Raw genomic sequence first — 17,004 nt, 5'->3', positions numbered from 1 at the left:
TTTTTATCATTTCACATTGTCATTGTTTATCAGGTTCTGTGCTGGCCATGATGAGTAGATGTCTGCATGTAACAGAACTGGTTTGAATTAGTGACTGCAGCAGACAATGCTGTGCAGTTCTCCTGAATAAATAGTTCTAAGCCGAGCTTTACTCTGCATTTAGAAAACCATAGTTCAGCTAGTTCTGCCCTCCATGTCTGTCTCTACCCCTTGTGACTGAGCGATCATATCCAAATATTTAGAGAATACTTACCTTTTGTGCTTTATGATTTATTCACACTGCTGCATTGTCAGGAAATAACAGCGAGTCATGGGTTTTGTCAAATGACTGTCAAAACTACCAAAACAATCGGAAATTAGTTTTGGTAAGATGCACAGAATACTCCACACACTGGAAATTACTCATTTGATATCATCTCTGTCTTGTTTCACATTCTGACATGCCAGATATACAAAAAGAGAACAGGCTATATTTACTGAAGGCTTACTCTGTGTTTTTTGTGACATGCTTATACTTATCTTGTAAGTTAGGATAAGGACATGGTTATATATTCAAAGCTCTGTATAAATCGGTGAAAATCCTCTCCACTTTTTTATTTGCTTATGCATTTAGTTTTGGAGGGGTTCAGTCTATATGTGCTGTAGTAATGCTTTCAGTAGGATAAACTAAACATATAGTTCCTAAATTATTTGCTTAAATGCTTTCTCCTTCACGCAAATCTTCCTCTCAAACCCATCTCAGGGTCTCCTCCTTATCATGACCTTTCTACGCTAAGATTACCTGCATTGGCCCACGGGTCCATAACCACACAAAGGGCTCTGTATAATGACCATAATGTCTAGTGTATTCATATTAGTACATCGTTTTTGCACAACAAGCTCTGTGTGTAACACTGTTGTGAGTTGGATCTCCTTTGTTACTTGATTTCTTCCATCAAATCTATTATCAGAGCTCTAGTGAGTGGGGAATTTTCTCGTCTCTTATCCAGAATGCCATGCAGATTGTGGGTTTCATGGAGGATGAAGTGCAGTCAGTGCTGGAGCTGGTGGCTGCTGTGCTCAAGCTGGGCAACTTAGAGTTCAAGCCTGAGTCACGTGTCAACGGCTTCGATGAGAGCCGGGTTAAGGACAAGAATGGTGAGCATTTTATCCAGTGAAAAAGCTTTGTTCATCCTCCTGTTTTTGCCAGTGCAGTTGGGTCAATGCAAATTATATTTAGGCAGAAAAATCTGATAAAATTATTCTATTTGCTTGAAGAAGGAAGTCACGTGTAGTAGATGTGGGGTAACTGGCCCCATGTCTAATACAGTTCTATGTCTGTTGGTGCACCTGGTTAAACTCTACTGCCATCTATTGATATTTGCCTTGGAGGTTTAAAAACCTGATACTAATTTGTATTTGGGAGTATTTAATTGAGGAACACAACATTGCTCTTAAAGTTGATAATGCAAGCCATAGTTCTATAAATAGCTGAGCAGATATGTCATGGACAGTAATTTGCATGTTCTCATGACTCAAAAAAAAAAAAAAGTTAACTCATATTAGTTTAAACGCCTGCATGGTAGTATTTTGTGAGAAATTCTATCCATCTTCATTCACTTGCAGATTTGCAGTTCTTCCTGCAATCCCTATCAACACTTTCACGTATAATAGTTAGTTGTCTGGAAAAGGATTCATTTTTTGTAGTGCCTACATTTCTCAAGGGGACCTAGGTCTGATATTGACCAGATCTTTTGAAAAAGCTCTCAGAGGGGCACTTTAAGAGGCTTCCTGCTTAACTTTTTACATAAGCACTCACTGTACAGAAATCCCACCTGCAGCAGGACTAGATTGTGACTGGTCATGAGGCCATTTTGTGTTATTTTGTTGCTCTAATAGGCTATAGAATATGAACAAAACAAAAAATGGCAATTTAATTAAATATAAACTGTATTGTCTGGTGGAGAACGATGTCTATACATTAAAGTTTTATTTTCTCTTTTACTTTAACAATGTGGTTAGCCTTTCTGTTCTGTGTGTAACTCGTCTGCACTGTTCCTGTCCCAGATCTGAAGGAGATGTGTGAGCTGTTGGGCATTGATCAGTCAGTGCTGGAACGAGCCTTCAGTTTTCGCACTGTGGAAGCTAAGATGGAGAAAGTATCCACAACACTCAACGTTGCTCAGGTTGGCTTACCTCACCTCTCTTACCACACATTATTCCTCCTTTGCCTTTACTAGTTTTTACATGGTACTTTTTGTATCCATTTCTCCTTAGGGTAAACAACTGTACAGACATTACAGTAGTGGAATCATTCCTGTAATATAGTATCTTGAAATATTTATCAGTATGGCTCCATAAACAATGTAAATGCACACATGATAATGTCAGAACCTTGTTTGTAAATTAATATTATCTTCACATTTTAAATGGCATTCAGAAAAATAGTATGAGGGGTATTGGCACATCTTATAGGTGCTAGTCCTGAGAACAGATTTGGTTTCATAAGAAGCAACTCCAGAGAGTTGGAGCATTACTCTAAATGTCAGACCCTCTTCTTGCAAACATCTGACAAGATAAAGGAAACGCAACAGGAAATTGCATTGAATTCATAGTTACAGGTCTAAACATGGATTTTTTTTTACCTTTAGCTTCATATAGTGTTCATGTCACTGTCAGAACCTGTAGTGATGATAATCTCAGTGACACTAGCCAAGTGATGTTCTATTTGCGTGTCGTTAACGTAATGTCATCTAGAGTTCAACCTCTTACTGCGTTCTGCTGCCACGTTGACATGTCAATGGATGACACAGTCGGGGCTCAGTGCCAGCTGCTGAGACTTAAAACTTAGATATTTGTATTTTGCTCTTTGTCCACAAAGTCTCTAACCCTTCACTACTTTTATTGAAAATAATGAAAGAATGTTTAATATGAAAGCTTAAGCAAATAACTGGAAATTATCTTTTTTTTTCTAGGCCTATTATGCACGTGATGCCCTTGCCAAAAACTTGTATAGCCGCATGTTCACTTGGCTGGTGAATCGAATAAATGAAAGCATCAAGGTATGAACCCAATGTTATTTTCATATAATTTTATCATCTTGACTGTTCAATACTGAATAACACTTTGTCATCTTTTATGTTTAGGCTCAGACCAAAACCCGGAAGAAGGTTATGGGGGTCCTGGATATTTATGGTTTTGAGATCTTTGAGGTAAGGTTTATCCAGGATGAGTCATCTGCTTGTAGACTGCTTCTGTTCAGACTTGTTGGTTAATGACTAAGGCTAAAGTAACAACAACAAGAAAGACCTGTCTGGTTAATTAAATATGACATGAGATCTAAAACGCCTCCTATTTGCACTAATCAAGACATATCATCACATACTATCAAGTCACTTATAAGAAGAGTACCTCCACTATATCAGTAATTCTTGTTCAGTGTTTAACACAACACTAAACAAGACATTTCATATTCTTTATACTTCTCTATTTAAATTTTATACCAAATCTTATGTTGTCTTAAACGACATGAACGTTATTCTTCTCTGGTGAATATTTGTTGTCAGTTCTGCACACAATGTTAAATATAGTGTTTTCCAAGTGACCTTATAAGCAAATATACTATTTTGTAAAGTATTCAATTCAGCTATGCCATCTGGTACCATTCAGATTTGCTTACGACAAGCATGCCTAACAGGAAATGGTGATATTCACTGCTTATTGGTTTGCTTGCAGTTAGCAGTATGTCAGCACTGTGCTTGTTTTAACTCTGGATATGGCAATAATATTCACCCGTCTGTAAAATTCACTGTTTATTTGCATCTGCCCATTACATTTGCCTGCTGTCTGACTGTGTTCCTTTCTCCTTGATGTTGTTATTGTTGTTTGTTGTTGTGTCTGGGACAACAGGATGGAGTAAGTACTCCTCTGAGGATGTGATGTGGCACTGTGCTTGCTGCGATTAAAGCCTTTAATCCTAGTCTTAATTTAGCCTTTCTTTCTATAATTTTATACTATAAAGGTGCATGACCAGCCGTGAGGTGCAACATTAGCTGCAGTGTTGGCAGTGTCCATGTACTTTATGTACCTGCCATTGCATCATTGGCTGTAGTAAAGTTGCACCTCCAGGTTTGAGTTGCTGAAACAGCCCAAGATTTGCAGTGCTTTTCATGTAGTTGCCATACAGGGAATAGCTAATATGACCGTGGAGCCATTTTATTCTTGCACTTTGAAAAAGCAGCTGTTGAACCCGATGTCATCATTACTTTGTCAGCTTCAGACTGAGGTGCCAATAGGCTATGTTTGTAGGTAGGCCAGCTGTAAACTGGTGCTGCCAAGTTAAACAAAGAGATGACTGAGTCTTTCCAGTGTACCATATGCAGTCTTTTGAATTAGTTTTGAAGCTTTTGTCTGGTGCCAAAAGCACACCAGTGGTTTTTGGTCTAACATACGCCAGGTTTGTTTCTGAATGACAGAGGTGAACATACAAAAGCCTCTTATAAAAAAAGACAAAACAAATCTTTTGTAGTTTGGAACATAATTTAGCAAAATGCCAACCTGATCATCATCTAACCTGTACCAACTGAATCGTAACTAACACAGCCATTGTTTAACCTTTAACAATAAATACTAAGCTAACTGCTGTTGCTATATTAACACGTCACAAGGGACTGTGTTGAGAGGTTGTTAGTTAGTTATACTAAATTTTTGTGGTGTACATTTTAATTATGCAGATACATTATTTATTGGAAATTTCAAGGTATTATTTGTCTTTTCTGTATTAAGTGCATATAGATAAAAACTTAAAAAAGAACAAGGAGGCTAAATGAGTACAGTGATTTGTAGCCAATTATAGGTGGGCCTATTTCAGTCAGAAGGTTTGCTGTGCTTAATGGTTTGGCTGCTGTGTGCATCTGAATTATCCCAGTACAAATGCAATTTAAATGGCAGACACAGTCACACTGCATCTGGTTTGTTCCACAGGACAACAGCTTTGAGCAGTTCATCATCAACTACTGCAATGAGAAGCTTCAGCAGATCTTCATCGAGCTCACCCTGCGTGAGGAGCAGGAGGAGTATGTGCGTGAGGTAAGATACATTTTTCCCGCAATCACCCAGTATCTGAAATGTTTAAGATCAATAGTAGTAGTATGCTTTAACCTTAATTGCTTTCAGAATTAACTGATCTTCATGTATAGAACTGAGAACTAATGTCATCTGGGGCAGCGCATCACACATTTATGTAACTATAAAACCTCATGAAGTACCTATATGTGAGTCTTTTATCAGCGTTCAGACGTTAACACAGTGTTCAGCATCCTTTTAATTGCCAAATCATTTCATCATCCTGTCTACTTCTTCATTTGAATGCTGCTCAATCTATCTCTGTGAATTTTACACAGAAGTATTCCCTCAGAACAGCATGGGTAAACAGCATGATCCCTGAGGGCTTACGGGCTGTGTTTGCTTTCAGAGTACTATGTGCCCTAAAGCAGCTATGACCTCCACACTGTAATATTCAGCTCTCTGGATCAGTTCCAGGCCAGTACATGGGAAAATGCCTCTGTGTTGGAGACTGGGGAGGAAAATGCAGTGATCTGGGGAGAAGTCCACCCACTCTACACTGTACAACTTCCCCTTCCACTACTTGCCCTCCCACTTCCACTCACTCCCTCCTCATGAAGCTGTTCACATAGTCAAATTAGCCTACAGCAGTTTTCTAGCTCATTACATTCACAGTCGACTCGTGTTTTGGGCTGTTGCTGAAACCTGACAGATGGTGCTTTTATGATTTAATTATTTCATTTTATTGATGAAAACGTCATCTTTATTTCTTCCCCACAACACTTTAAATTTGTATTGATACCTGGTATAAAAAGCCTGCATGGCTTTACCCCTTAAACCTCTAAGGTTTGTGTGTGAAATCTATAAGATTGTTCACTATATGGCCAAGAGTATGTGGACACCTGACCATCACACCCATATATTGGCTTTCCCCCAACTGTTGTCTCACAGTTTCCCTTAACTGGAACTAAGAGGCCCAAACCTGTTCCAGGAAGACAGTGCCCCTGTGCACAAAATGAGGTTTGTGAAGACATGGTTTACCAACCCAGCTGAACACCTTTGGGATGAACTGGAATGACGACTGCACCCAAGAACTTCTCGCCCAACATCAGTGCCTGACCTCACTCAATGCTCTTGTGGCTGATTAAGCAAATCCCCACAGACATGCTCCAAAATCTAGTGGAATGCCTTCCCAGAAGAGTGGAGCTTATTTTAATAGCAAAGGGGGACTAAATCTGTAATTGGATGTTCAAAGAACGCATAGTTGTGATAGTCAGTTGTCCAAACCTTTGGCCATATATTGTATGTGATAGTATTAAAGACACTCACAGCAAATATTGATTCTTGTTTGTGTTTTATTACAGGGCATTGAATGGACCAACATTGAGTATTTCAACAATGCCATCATCTGTGACCTCATTGAAAATGTAAGTCAGGCTGAATTAATTTTAAATAAAAATACTTTCTTTGTTCATTTTTTATGATGTTGACTCCATGTTTTTACGCCAAAATTATATATCATGTTCAAAATGTGATGGTGTGTTAGTTCATAAGAACATACTATTATCCATTCACTCAGTGCTTTTTGGTATATGACATCATTCACTGAGAAAGTTATCTTGAATTTCAGTTGGTCGATAATCTGTTTTATAACCATCAGAACCAGAATGGGATCTTGGCCATGCTTGATGAGGAGTGTTTGCGGCCCGGGACCGTGACAGATGAGACCTTCTTGGACAAGCTGAACACTGTTTGTGCTGAACATCAGCACTTTGAGAGCCGCCTGAGTAAAAACTCAAAGTTCCTCACAGACCACAGCTTGCCTCATAGCTGTTTTCGTATCCAGCACTATGCTGGCAAGGTGAGGTACCCACACACACATGCACAATTGCATTGTCTGTTACTTGATGCAAACATTACCTTAGCTTACACCATCATTTGTTTGACTTGTGTGTTGTTGATATGTCAATGAATACAAAACGCATGTGTTGCTGCTTGCTTGAAAATTCATGAGTCACCTGTTAACCTCTTAGAGACATTTTGTAAAACTGAAAGCAATTACAGTAATACAACAGATCTGTGCTGCTCTGAAATCTCCATAAGTCAGCTTTAGTAACTAGTTCATCACTCTAGACAAATATGGCATATACTGTGTTAATCAAAACCCAAAAATATGTTGTAGATGAAAACCAAACCATGGGAATCTGTCTAAATTACTAATTTCTAATTCCCTATGTAGGTGCTGTATCAGGTCGAGGGCTTTGTGGACAAAAACAATGACCTGCTATACAGAGACCTGTCACAAGCTATGTACAAGGCCAAACACAGCTTGATGAAATTACTTTTCCCAGAGGGAAACCCTGCCAAAGTCAACCTGAAGAGGCCTCCTACAGCCGGATTCCAGTTCAAAGCCTCAGTGAGCACACTTATGAGGAACTTGCAGACCAAGAACCCTAACTACATTAGGTAAGAACAGCAAATAGCAGCACCCCAACACGTAAGTGGCTGAGTCAAGACACTTGTTTTATAAGCTTGCTGTTAAACACGTAGGCAAAGTTTCAGTAATCCTCCTTATGTTGTCCTTTGTGATTCCAGATGCATCAAACCCAATGACAAGAAGTCAGCCCAGATCTTCACAGAGTCACTGGTGTGCCACCAAGTGCACTACCTGGGCCTGATGGAGAATGTGCGTGTTAGACGGGCAGGATATGCCTTTCGCCAAGCTTACGAACCCTGCCTGGAACGCTATAAGATGCTCTGCAAGCAGACCTGGCCCCGTTGGAAAGGCCCTGCCAGGTCAGACCACCAGCTACAAGTGTTAGAATATTTTAGGTCAATGGAGCAGATGCTCACTGTTCATGTGAGAACTGCTCACAGTTCTCATGGCATACAGTTCTCCTGACTTCAACAAAAAAATGACCATAAAACTGCTAGGTGTCTAAATTTAAACCTGCTGTAATTTATTTTCAAAGAACATGTCAGTTAAGCAGCCAGTTGTTTTGAGCAAAAATATACAAGACTATGAGGATGGAAAGAACCAGCTTCATGAAATAGGGCTAAAATGTGCTACACACTGTTAGCAAGATTGACATTGTCTGCTTTGACGCTTTGACGCAAACATGCTACGTCTTGTTCTTGCTTTGAGGGGAAAAAAACCCTTCTGATATACAACAGATAGACAGTTATGTCAACATGTCCTTCCTGATTTATCTAGGGCAACAATTTGACAGTTCGTATCCAGACACAGAACTCCTAAGATCCCAGCTATATCTAGACGTATTGGGACAGAATTCCCACACATCACTGCCACCAGGAATTAATTCACGTTTCATTGAAAACGAAGATAACTTTCTGAATCGGTATCACATCTTAGAATTGTTTAAGTAGTTTCTGTGGTATGCTGACATCTTTGTTCTCTTGTGCTACCTTTAGATGTGGGGCAGATTGTAGTGTTTGCTGCATTTTTTCTTTGCCCTGTCATGCTACCAGTACCCCTAGTTGCTTCATTGTTTTGTCTCTTGCTGATGTTTGTCTGTTACTGTCATGCCTACTGGTGTGGATACATTGAGCAAAACCATGAGGGAGTGAATATTTGCTTTTGTGAATGCAGGGAAGGTGTGGAGGTTCTCCTGAAAAACTTGGCTGTACCTGAAGAGGAGTTCTCCTACGGGCGCTCCAAGATCTTTATCCGGAATCCCAGAACCGTGAGTAGTCTTGGACTCTTTAAATTATCTTCATTGTGCTTGTGAAATGTGATAAGCAGATATCACAGAAATCACAGAAATTAGATGGTTAATAGGAAAACACAGACAACATCTATGCTGAAAAAGATTTAGAAATAAGATTACTAAGGTAACAGGCTATTACAAAATGTGTGGTCATGCTATAGTTTTGAACAGCTTTTCAGACAGGAAGTTGTTCTTCTTTAATATTATCAGCCCTCCACCAAAAAAAGATGAGGTCCAACACATGGTTTCACTTATACATTCCTGTTTGCCATTTAACATGGGAAAGCAGATTGTAGTTAAAAGGCTTCAATGGAGTGAAAAAATGGCTTTGTGCTGAGCCTCAACATCATAAATGGCTGAAAATGTTCAGAATGTGATCTTATTCATGCACAGTCAACCTCTGTAATCTTTATCTCCAACTCTATCAGTAAGTGATTTGTATTCAGGTTCTTCTTGTAAGAGCTTCCAACTCTGCAGATATTTGAGAAAACAGTATTATTTAGCTATTTGTTGAACACCAATGCCAGGAGTAGAGTATACTTGGCAGCCATTGTCAGTATTGGTCTAATCTTAGGATATTATCACCTATTTGGCCTAGATTGATGATATTGCTTGCTAGACTTTTTGTAATTTTCAGTAATATATGAAAGGCATATTCATTGGGATGATAATACATTTTAGTTCTATTTAGCACTTTTAAAATTAATGATCCTTTAATGAGCAATCCAAATGTAGTGGTAAGAAAAACAATCCCATAGTATGGCATAAGTAAGAAACATTTAGGAGACTCAAAATGGGAACCCATCCTCATTTGGGTGACACTGGATGGTAGCTTGTGATAAATTATAGTCATGCCCCAGGTGTGATGAGGCAGGTCCAGAGTTTGAATGAATTATAAGACCTCTGCAGGTCCTGTCATTCACTCATCTTCAGTAACCACTTTATCCTGGTCAGGGTTGCTGTAGATCTTGAGCCTATCCCAGGAACGCTGGGCCCGAAGCAGGGAATACTCCTTGAATTTGATGCCAGTCCATCACAGGGCACTATGCGCACACACACACCTGCACACACTCAGTGCGTTTACATGGACAACAATAATCCACTCTTAACCCAATTAAGACCATACTTTGATTAAGAAACTACCATGTAAACAGCAATTTTAATTACCTTAATCTAATTAAGGTCATACTCGAAGGAAGCAATAATCGAACTAAGACAGGTGGAGTACTCCTGTTTTAATCGCATTATGGGCGTGTATTACAGACATGTAAACACCTTAATCACATTATGAACGTCGTGTGAGTTTTGACCGCATTTTGCGACAGGACACGATCACGCACGGCAGTTTTACAAGTTCGGCTGCGTCCCAAACCGCGTACTTACCCCTTATAGGCCTGTAGTGGGGAAAAATACATGTATCTCGGCTGCTATATAGATGGTAAGTACGCGGTTTGAGACGCAACCCACGGCTTCAAGTTGTCTATTAGCACATACAGCATGATAAATAATTAACTGCACTTAAAACGTTCGTAAAAAAATTAAATAAAAACACCCAAAACTGTATACGGTACCATAACGAAGACTAACTGTATGTTGATACGTGAAATTCTGGAGGGATGTCGGACGGCGTGGCGCGGTGATGTAATGACGCGGGCTGTTAATCTAATTATGTTCTATAACGTGAAATAGGAACATGACAGGAGTATTCTAAAAGGGACTCATGTAAACACCTTAATCAGATTATTATCTTACTCAGAGTAAGGTCAATAATTAGATTACTGCTGTCCATGTAAACGTAGTCACTGTTGCACGCACACAGCCAATTTAGCATAGCCAATTCAGCTACCAGCTTGATTTAGAGATGTGAGAGGAAACTGGAGAACCCAGAGGAAATCTACACAGACATGGAGAGAACATGCAAACCTGGGCCCCTGAATCTGCGATTCAGCAATGCCATCCACTGGCATTTTAATTTCTAGGCCTTAATATTCTTTTATCATAATGAAATATGTTCATTGTGGTGATTTTCTTGGGCTTAATAGATATTACCATTGTGACATAATATTTGCTTCAGGAAATCATTATAAATAATTTAGTCTCATGCTAGTTATTTAGTATAAGGCTCCCATGATCTTGGGTGACTCTCTCATTGTTTCTCTGCTGGCATTCGTGTTCATACTGTGGTTTTTGTTTTCTCTCAGCTCTTTTTCCTGGAGGAGAAAAGAAGGCAGTGTCTGGAAGACTTGGCCACACTCATCCAGAAGATCTATCGTGGCTGGAAGTGCCGCACACATTTCCTGCTACTGAAGAAGAGCCAGGTGGTGGTGTCTGCTTGGTACCGTAGATACGCTGTAGGTTCATCTTCCTTTCCATGCACAAATTGCCTTTTCTTGTCTTATTGGCTTTGATTTATTTATTAGTAAATGTATTGCTGTTTTGCAGCACTTCCATGGCACTTAGCACAGTGTTTTCTTGATACTTTTCATTACAGCAACAAAAGAAATACCAGAAGATCAAGAGCTCCTCCATAGTGGTTCAGTCTTTCATCAGAGGATGGAAGGTAGGAATAAAACACTGCATTATTCTGTGTTTCTCTTCAGTTAATTCTGGGCACCATGTCTCTGAGAATTGTGCCATTATTCCCTTTCCTTCATCACTCTGTCTCTCACAGGCACGCAAGTTGCTGCGTGAACTGAAATACCAGAAGAGATGCAAAGAGGCAGTGACCACTATTGCAGCCTATTGGCATGGAACACAGGTACTGAGTCTCATTTGGGGGAAAAAAAAAATCACAAAGGGAAACCACCAGTTGGGCAAACATCTCATTTTCAGGTCAACATCCACCAAACGCCACTGGCTTATGCCAACACATTACACTGTTGGTTTTGAGAGCAGCGCCACTGCTTTTCCTTCTTAAACTCACTATTGCTTATTTCAGTGCTTATTTCAAGGGAGTCCTTCCTCTCTTCTTTATTCTAATCTTTATCCTCCTGTGTGTGCTGCTGCTTGGCCTAATCGGCTGAACTCTGCAGGCTCGCTGGGAACTGCATCGTATGAAGGAGGAGATTCGGAATAAACGCGCTGTGTCTGCCATTTGGGCAGCCTGGCTGGGAATGAAGGTATTTTACCAGCCGGCTAGTTAGTTTCTGAGACATTCCGAGCATCTGTCCAGTGAAACTGTGTTGTCTATCCATCTACTAACTTCCTGTAGCTGGGTGTCTGACTAATTTTGTTTTGCTCATTTGTAGGTTACATTTTGAGTTGGATTCTGGGAACATACTAACCCCTTATTCAAACCTTGACTCTTGTAGCATTAACATACATGTTGGGTGAAATGATAATGCCATCTCAGTTTAAAGGATCAGATTATTTGTTGTTTTATTATAATTACTTCTTGTATGTATTGAGTACACAGAGTAAGCCTAAACATACTTTGTGCCTACATTTATGTTATAGTCAAAACAAAGCTTGAGGAATCTTAGTCACAGACAAAGGCATTATTATTGTCATCCTTTGCCCTTTGCAGCAGCATGTTATCTCTGTGCTCCATGACCGTTTTTCCCCCTCAGATAAGCATCAAACACTTTTTTAGTCACATTTAATGCTTGACTATCTTGAGTTGCAGTATTATGCAAGGATAGTCATGCATTGCCAGTGTTATCCTGCTTGAACATACATTATAATCAAAGACATTATAATGTAAACTGTATATACATGTACAGTCTACATTATAATGTAGACTCTTTGCATCATACATCTTTATGGTTTTCTGATTGCTTAATGCTGTCTGCTTTTATTTGCTTTCTCTTAATAGTCTTACCTGATCTGTGTTTCTAACTTCTTCATGTTTCTTTACCTTCCATTAAAATCCCTTTTTAAAAAAACAAGGCTCGGAGAGAACTGCGGTGCTTAAAGCATGAGGCTCGGAATAAACACGCCGTGTCCATCATATGGGCCGGCTGGCAAGGAACTAAGGTATTGATGAAGTGTGTGAGGCTACTGTCCATGATTTTTTTTTTTCTTTTCATCTCCGCATTGCACTGAGGTTGAGAGGACCATGAGCCTCATTGCCCTGGAACCCATCCCATCCCATCTCATCTCATGCATGCTAAGAGTATTGTATCATAGCTCACATTCACATAACTGTAACCTATAGCACATGAAGTTGTAGCTTAAGGATCCAGTCTTAAGCCTCTCTGCTCTGGCAGGATTTAATCTCATGCAGACATGTTTCCAGGTATATGGGCAAATTGCCATGTAGCAGGCAAGCACTATTTTGGGCTTCTCAGGCTGATTAATGTCCACCCACTAAGAGCAAAAGCATGAGGTATATGAGGAGGTATATATGATTTTAGCATATCTAAGAGTCCATTCCATTTACCACATTTCTGTTCATGATCTGACCAAACATCTTTGTTTGGCCTTGCTTGGTTTTTACCAGGTGTCCATGTTTCTGAGTGTGTGTATGTATATTTGTGTGTGATGAGCAGCTTGAAAGTCTGTTCGTGATTTATGTTTCTCTCCATTACCTCAGTCCCCTGAAATGAAATTGTGATTTCAGAGGGATAACCCCACCGATTTAAATGCATAACTTCTGCTTAACACCTTATCTGAGAGTCCTGGTAATGGAAATACAGTGTAGCTTTGTGTGAGTGCCCACCCGTTTGCTCCTGCTCTAGGCTGGTTATGTGCCTCCTCTTTATACTGCTCTACTGTTTTCAACAGCTTCACTCTCTTCTGCATTCCTCGTCCCTCTCCCTCCTTCTCTCACAGGCACGCAGAGAGCTAAAACGGCTGAAGGAGGAGGCCAGGCGTAAGCATGCTGTCGCTGTCATTTGGGCCTACTGGTTGGGACTCAAGGTACCTGCCAACTAGTGCACTGGCCCTGTCCCATCATGAACCATTCTGTCAAAGGGGGGATATGAAAATGCACACCAACATCCTGCCTCAGGGTGTCACTGTCAGATGATGAAGCTAGCCATAAAACGTACAACGATGCCATTCATTTCTGCAGCAAATGTCTGCTTAATAAAATTAAATTTTGTCCAGTGTAAACCATCTTCTGCATGCCTCTGACTAATGACCAAATATAAAATAAACCATTGAATGTATGCAGCAGAGGTTCCTAACCACTGGGTTGCAGACTAGTACAAGGTTATGAGGTTGTACCAAGCTGTAACAATGCAGTAGTAGGGGCACAATGTAAGGGTAAAGTCTGCCATTAAACAAATAAATCTGATAACTAAAACTGAAAGATTAATGAGTTCCAGGTTTTAACATCAGTTTCATTTGTTAACTAAACTTTTAACCCTTATCGGCATTTCCAGGCATAGCCTATATGCCAACACTAAGCTAGTTAACTAACATTACTATAAAATTCCATTCACATTGTGCCTCAGCAAGTATCTCAAAACAAACTTTGACCATTACAATATCATTTCCTCTTGCACTATGATGCCTCTCCTACCCTAACCTATGCCCCGCATCCCACACACTTCTCTCTCAAAAATGTTGTGGGCTGCAGTCTGGTCTGCTTTGTTTAAAAAGGTTGGGAATCCCTAGTATACGGTACGAAGGGCCATGCTGCCTCTGAGCTGACATGGATTAATGTGTGGAAAGTAAGGATGAGATTTTAGATATGTGCCCTGAGCGTGCACTGTCAGCCATGCTTCATGAAACAGATTCAAATCTGCTCTCATAATCCAGGGCTTTAGATAAGCCACTTCTGGATAGAAGAAAGGCAGATATTTTTTGCCCTTCAAATAAGAGTGCAATTTATATGCTGAATCAGAAACTCTGACCTTCACTGACACCACTGTGTTTGCCTGGAGATTTTCCCTGTCTGTCTATCTGTCCACTTATCTTCCTGTCTCTTTCCATCTGTATATGTACTTGTCCTCCTGCCTGATGTGTGCATGCTTTGCCAACTAACAAACTAACTTGCTATATGTTGCTTTTTAGCATTTTGGTTTTGACTACTCCTAAATGTTGTAGGTATTATGTTTTTTGTATGATGATTAGTTTATTTTGCTTTAGCAGCGTCTTCAATCTTTTAGGAGGAGAAGCTGTTGTATGATTTATCGAAAAAGGAGACCACCGTCTTTGTATTCTTAGTATTTTTAACACTTTTATTATGATGATGATTATTATTATTATTATTATTATTATTATATATTATAACAACAGCAATAGCAAAATTTCCTCTCTCATTGTTACAGGATCCAGCACATTTTTTCCCCTGCATTCATTTGTATGTGTATCTCCCTGTTTTCTACTAACAAATGTTTAAAACTAACCTTGTTTCCTGAAAGGATCATTGCACAGATTTTCATCAGAATGGTCGAACAAACATCAGTGTGATTGATTGCAAGTGATAGATTAGGTTCCTCTTCATTTTCAGGTCCGACGGGAATACAGGAAGTTCTTCAGAGCGAATGCTGGCAAGAAGATCTATGACTTCACCATTCAGAGAATTGTAAGTTTGTTAATAATTGTCCTGCATTTACTTTCTGCATTATCGAGAGATGGCTATGTTTAAACACACACTTGGTATACATATATTTATCTACAGATGCAGAAGTATTTCCTTGGTTTGAAGAAGACATTGCCTTCAATGTCACCAATTGATAAGAGCTGGCCATCAAGGTCTTACCTGTTCCTGGAGGGCACACATGAGGAACTCCGAAAGATTTTCCATCTATGGAGGGTTAGTCCTCATTCAATCAACACCAACTTTTTTTTTATTTAGAAAACATTGATCTAGCCATTAGAGCTGCACCTAAGACCAAACATAAAATGTTTTTAACATTTATATTTATAATTAGATCTGCAAATGTGTCTGTGAATCTACATATGAGCCATGTAATCCGTGTCTGTACAAGTTGAAAACATCATTCTCTTTCGGTTGTTCACATGCATGCGTTCTGTATCACATCCACGTGGAGGCACTGATTGGTCCGACAAGGTGGAATGTAAACTCTGCTAATAGTGTTCCATGGCACAAATTCAGATGATGTACTACTTTTTTTTTTTTTATACTGTAGAAGACATTGGAGATACTAGCATGGTAGAAGTCATCTAGCCATGCTAGTTTCCATCTTAAATAACCAATAAGTGCACTAATAATGTAGCTTACCCCATGCCCATTTTTCTTTGATGCATATTTTTCATATTAAATATGTTTAACAAGTTATATAATACACATAATGTGTTTAGTGTGTTCATTCATGAGCCTTTTGCCAGGAATAATTTGTCTGCTTGAGCTTTTTGGTCAAACAAGAAAATCTTTAATCGGGGACAGCTCTACTAACCCTCTATAAATCTTCCCCACTACATCCTAAAATTCAGTGCAAGAAATACAGAAGCCAGTTCACAGAAGAGAAGAAAGCCATCTATGAAGAGAAACTGGAAGCAAGTAAGATCTTCAAAGACAAGAAGGCTCTGTACCCCAGCAGGTATGAGCAAACATTTACACTGTATTCATGTGTATCACATTTTTTTGTCTAATACTGTACAAGTTGATTCTTATTTGTTCCACAGTGTGGGACAGCCTTTCAAAGGAGATTATCTGGAGATTAACAAAAACCCTAAGTACCAGAAGCTAAACAGCGTGGTAGATGAGAAGGTGCTTCTTGCAGATGTGGTCAATAAAATCAACAGGGCCAATGGCAAGGTAAGCTTCAGAAAGAGCTGTCTAAAATCAGCTATAGCAGCTCAGTGAGTCAGAGCTTCATACAAATATTAGGCCTAATTAACCGTTTACTGCTGTGTCTCATTTTAAGGGTGCTTCCAGAATCTTCCTCCTCACCAAGAAAAACTTTGTTCTGGCTGATCAGAAGTCTGGTCAGTTAAAAGCCAGTGTCCCGCTTCCTGATCTCGCCAGTGTCTCTGTTAGCACACAGAATGATTGCTTCTTTGCTCTCAAACTCAAAGAGGTAAAGCCCTGACTCATCATGCTTTTGTACAATGACTGATCTTAAATATGATGTTGAAGGAAAACTCCACCCTGAAGGACATTTTATTGTTTAATGTAGAAATATGTGTGATGTGCTTCGCAATTCTGATGCTAATTTGTTGGTTGGTGCTGTATTTTTGTTATTCCCTTGAGAGGTTAGCCATTGTGTGCCACTCTGTCAAAGGAGGACTTTGCTAGTGCAGTTACAGTGGTGTTTTATACGAGAACAAATTTCAACAATCTCAGACATAAGGGATAACAGTCTGGTTTCTTTATCTC

At 39.5% G+C, this 17,004-nt stretch overlaps 1 protein-coding gene across 4 annotated transcripts in view; it reads left to right on the top strand.

Moving 5' to 3' along the window:
• myo1b (myosin IB) overlaps positions 1-17,004 on the top strand; it is a 64,326-nt gene that overhangs the window by 45,378 nt on the left and 1,944 nt on the right. Inside the window, exons 10-30 of one of the 4 annotated variants that reach the window (XM_053626855.1) lie at positions 990-1,137; positions 2,047-2,165; positions 2,955-3,041; positions 3,126-3,191; positions 4,963-5,067; positions 6,408-6,470; positions 6,704-6,904; positions 7,283-7,509; positions 7,639-7,839; positions 8,654-8,747; positions 10,973-11,122; positions 11,263-11,331; positions 11,443-11,529; positions 11,804-11,890; positions 12,660-12,746; positions 13,545-13,631; positions 15,172-15,246; positions 15,343-15,477; positions 16,119-16,225; positions 16,311-16,443; positions 16,553-16,705. In XM_053626855.1, coding sequence (XP_053482830.1) covers positions 990-1,137; positions 2,047-2,165; positions 2,955-3,041; positions 3,126-3,191; positions 4,963-5,067; positions 6,408-6,470; positions 6,704-6,904; positions 7,283-7,509; positions 7,639-7,839; positions 8,654-8,747; positions 10,973-11,122; positions 11,263-11,331; positions 11,443-11,529; positions 11,804-11,890; positions 12,660-12,746; positions 13,545-13,631; positions 15,172-15,246; positions 15,343-15,477; positions 16,119-16,225; positions 16,311-16,443; positions 16,553-16,705 — 2,481 coding nt within the window. The remainder of the gene's footprint in view (positions 1-989; positions 1,138-2,046; positions 2,166-2,954; positions 3,042-3,125; positions 3,192-4,962; positions 5,068-6,407; positions 6,471-6,703; positions 6,905-7,282; positions 7,510-7,638; positions 7,840-8,653; positions 8,748-10,972; positions 11,123-11,262; positions 11,332-11,442; positions 11,530-11,803; positions 11,891-12,659; positions 12,747-13,544; positions 13,632-15,171; positions 15,247-15,342; positions 15,478-16,118; positions 16,226-16,310; positions 16,444-16,552; positions 16,706-17,004) is intronic. The other 3 variants (XM_053626852.1, XM_053626853.1, XM_053626854.1) reach the window with 3 other exon arrangements.

The sequence above is a fragment of the Ictalurus furcatus genome, chromosome 6 (assembly GCF_023375685.1).
Source record: "Ictalurus furcatus strain D&B chromosome 6, Billie_1.0, whole genome shotgun sequence".
NCBI lineage: Eukaryota > Metazoa > Chordata > Actinopteri > Siluriformes > Ictaluridae > Ictalurus > Ictalurus furcatus.
Note: the sequence above shows the minus strand (reverse complement) of the source record. Positions and strands in the feature narration are given on the sequence as shown.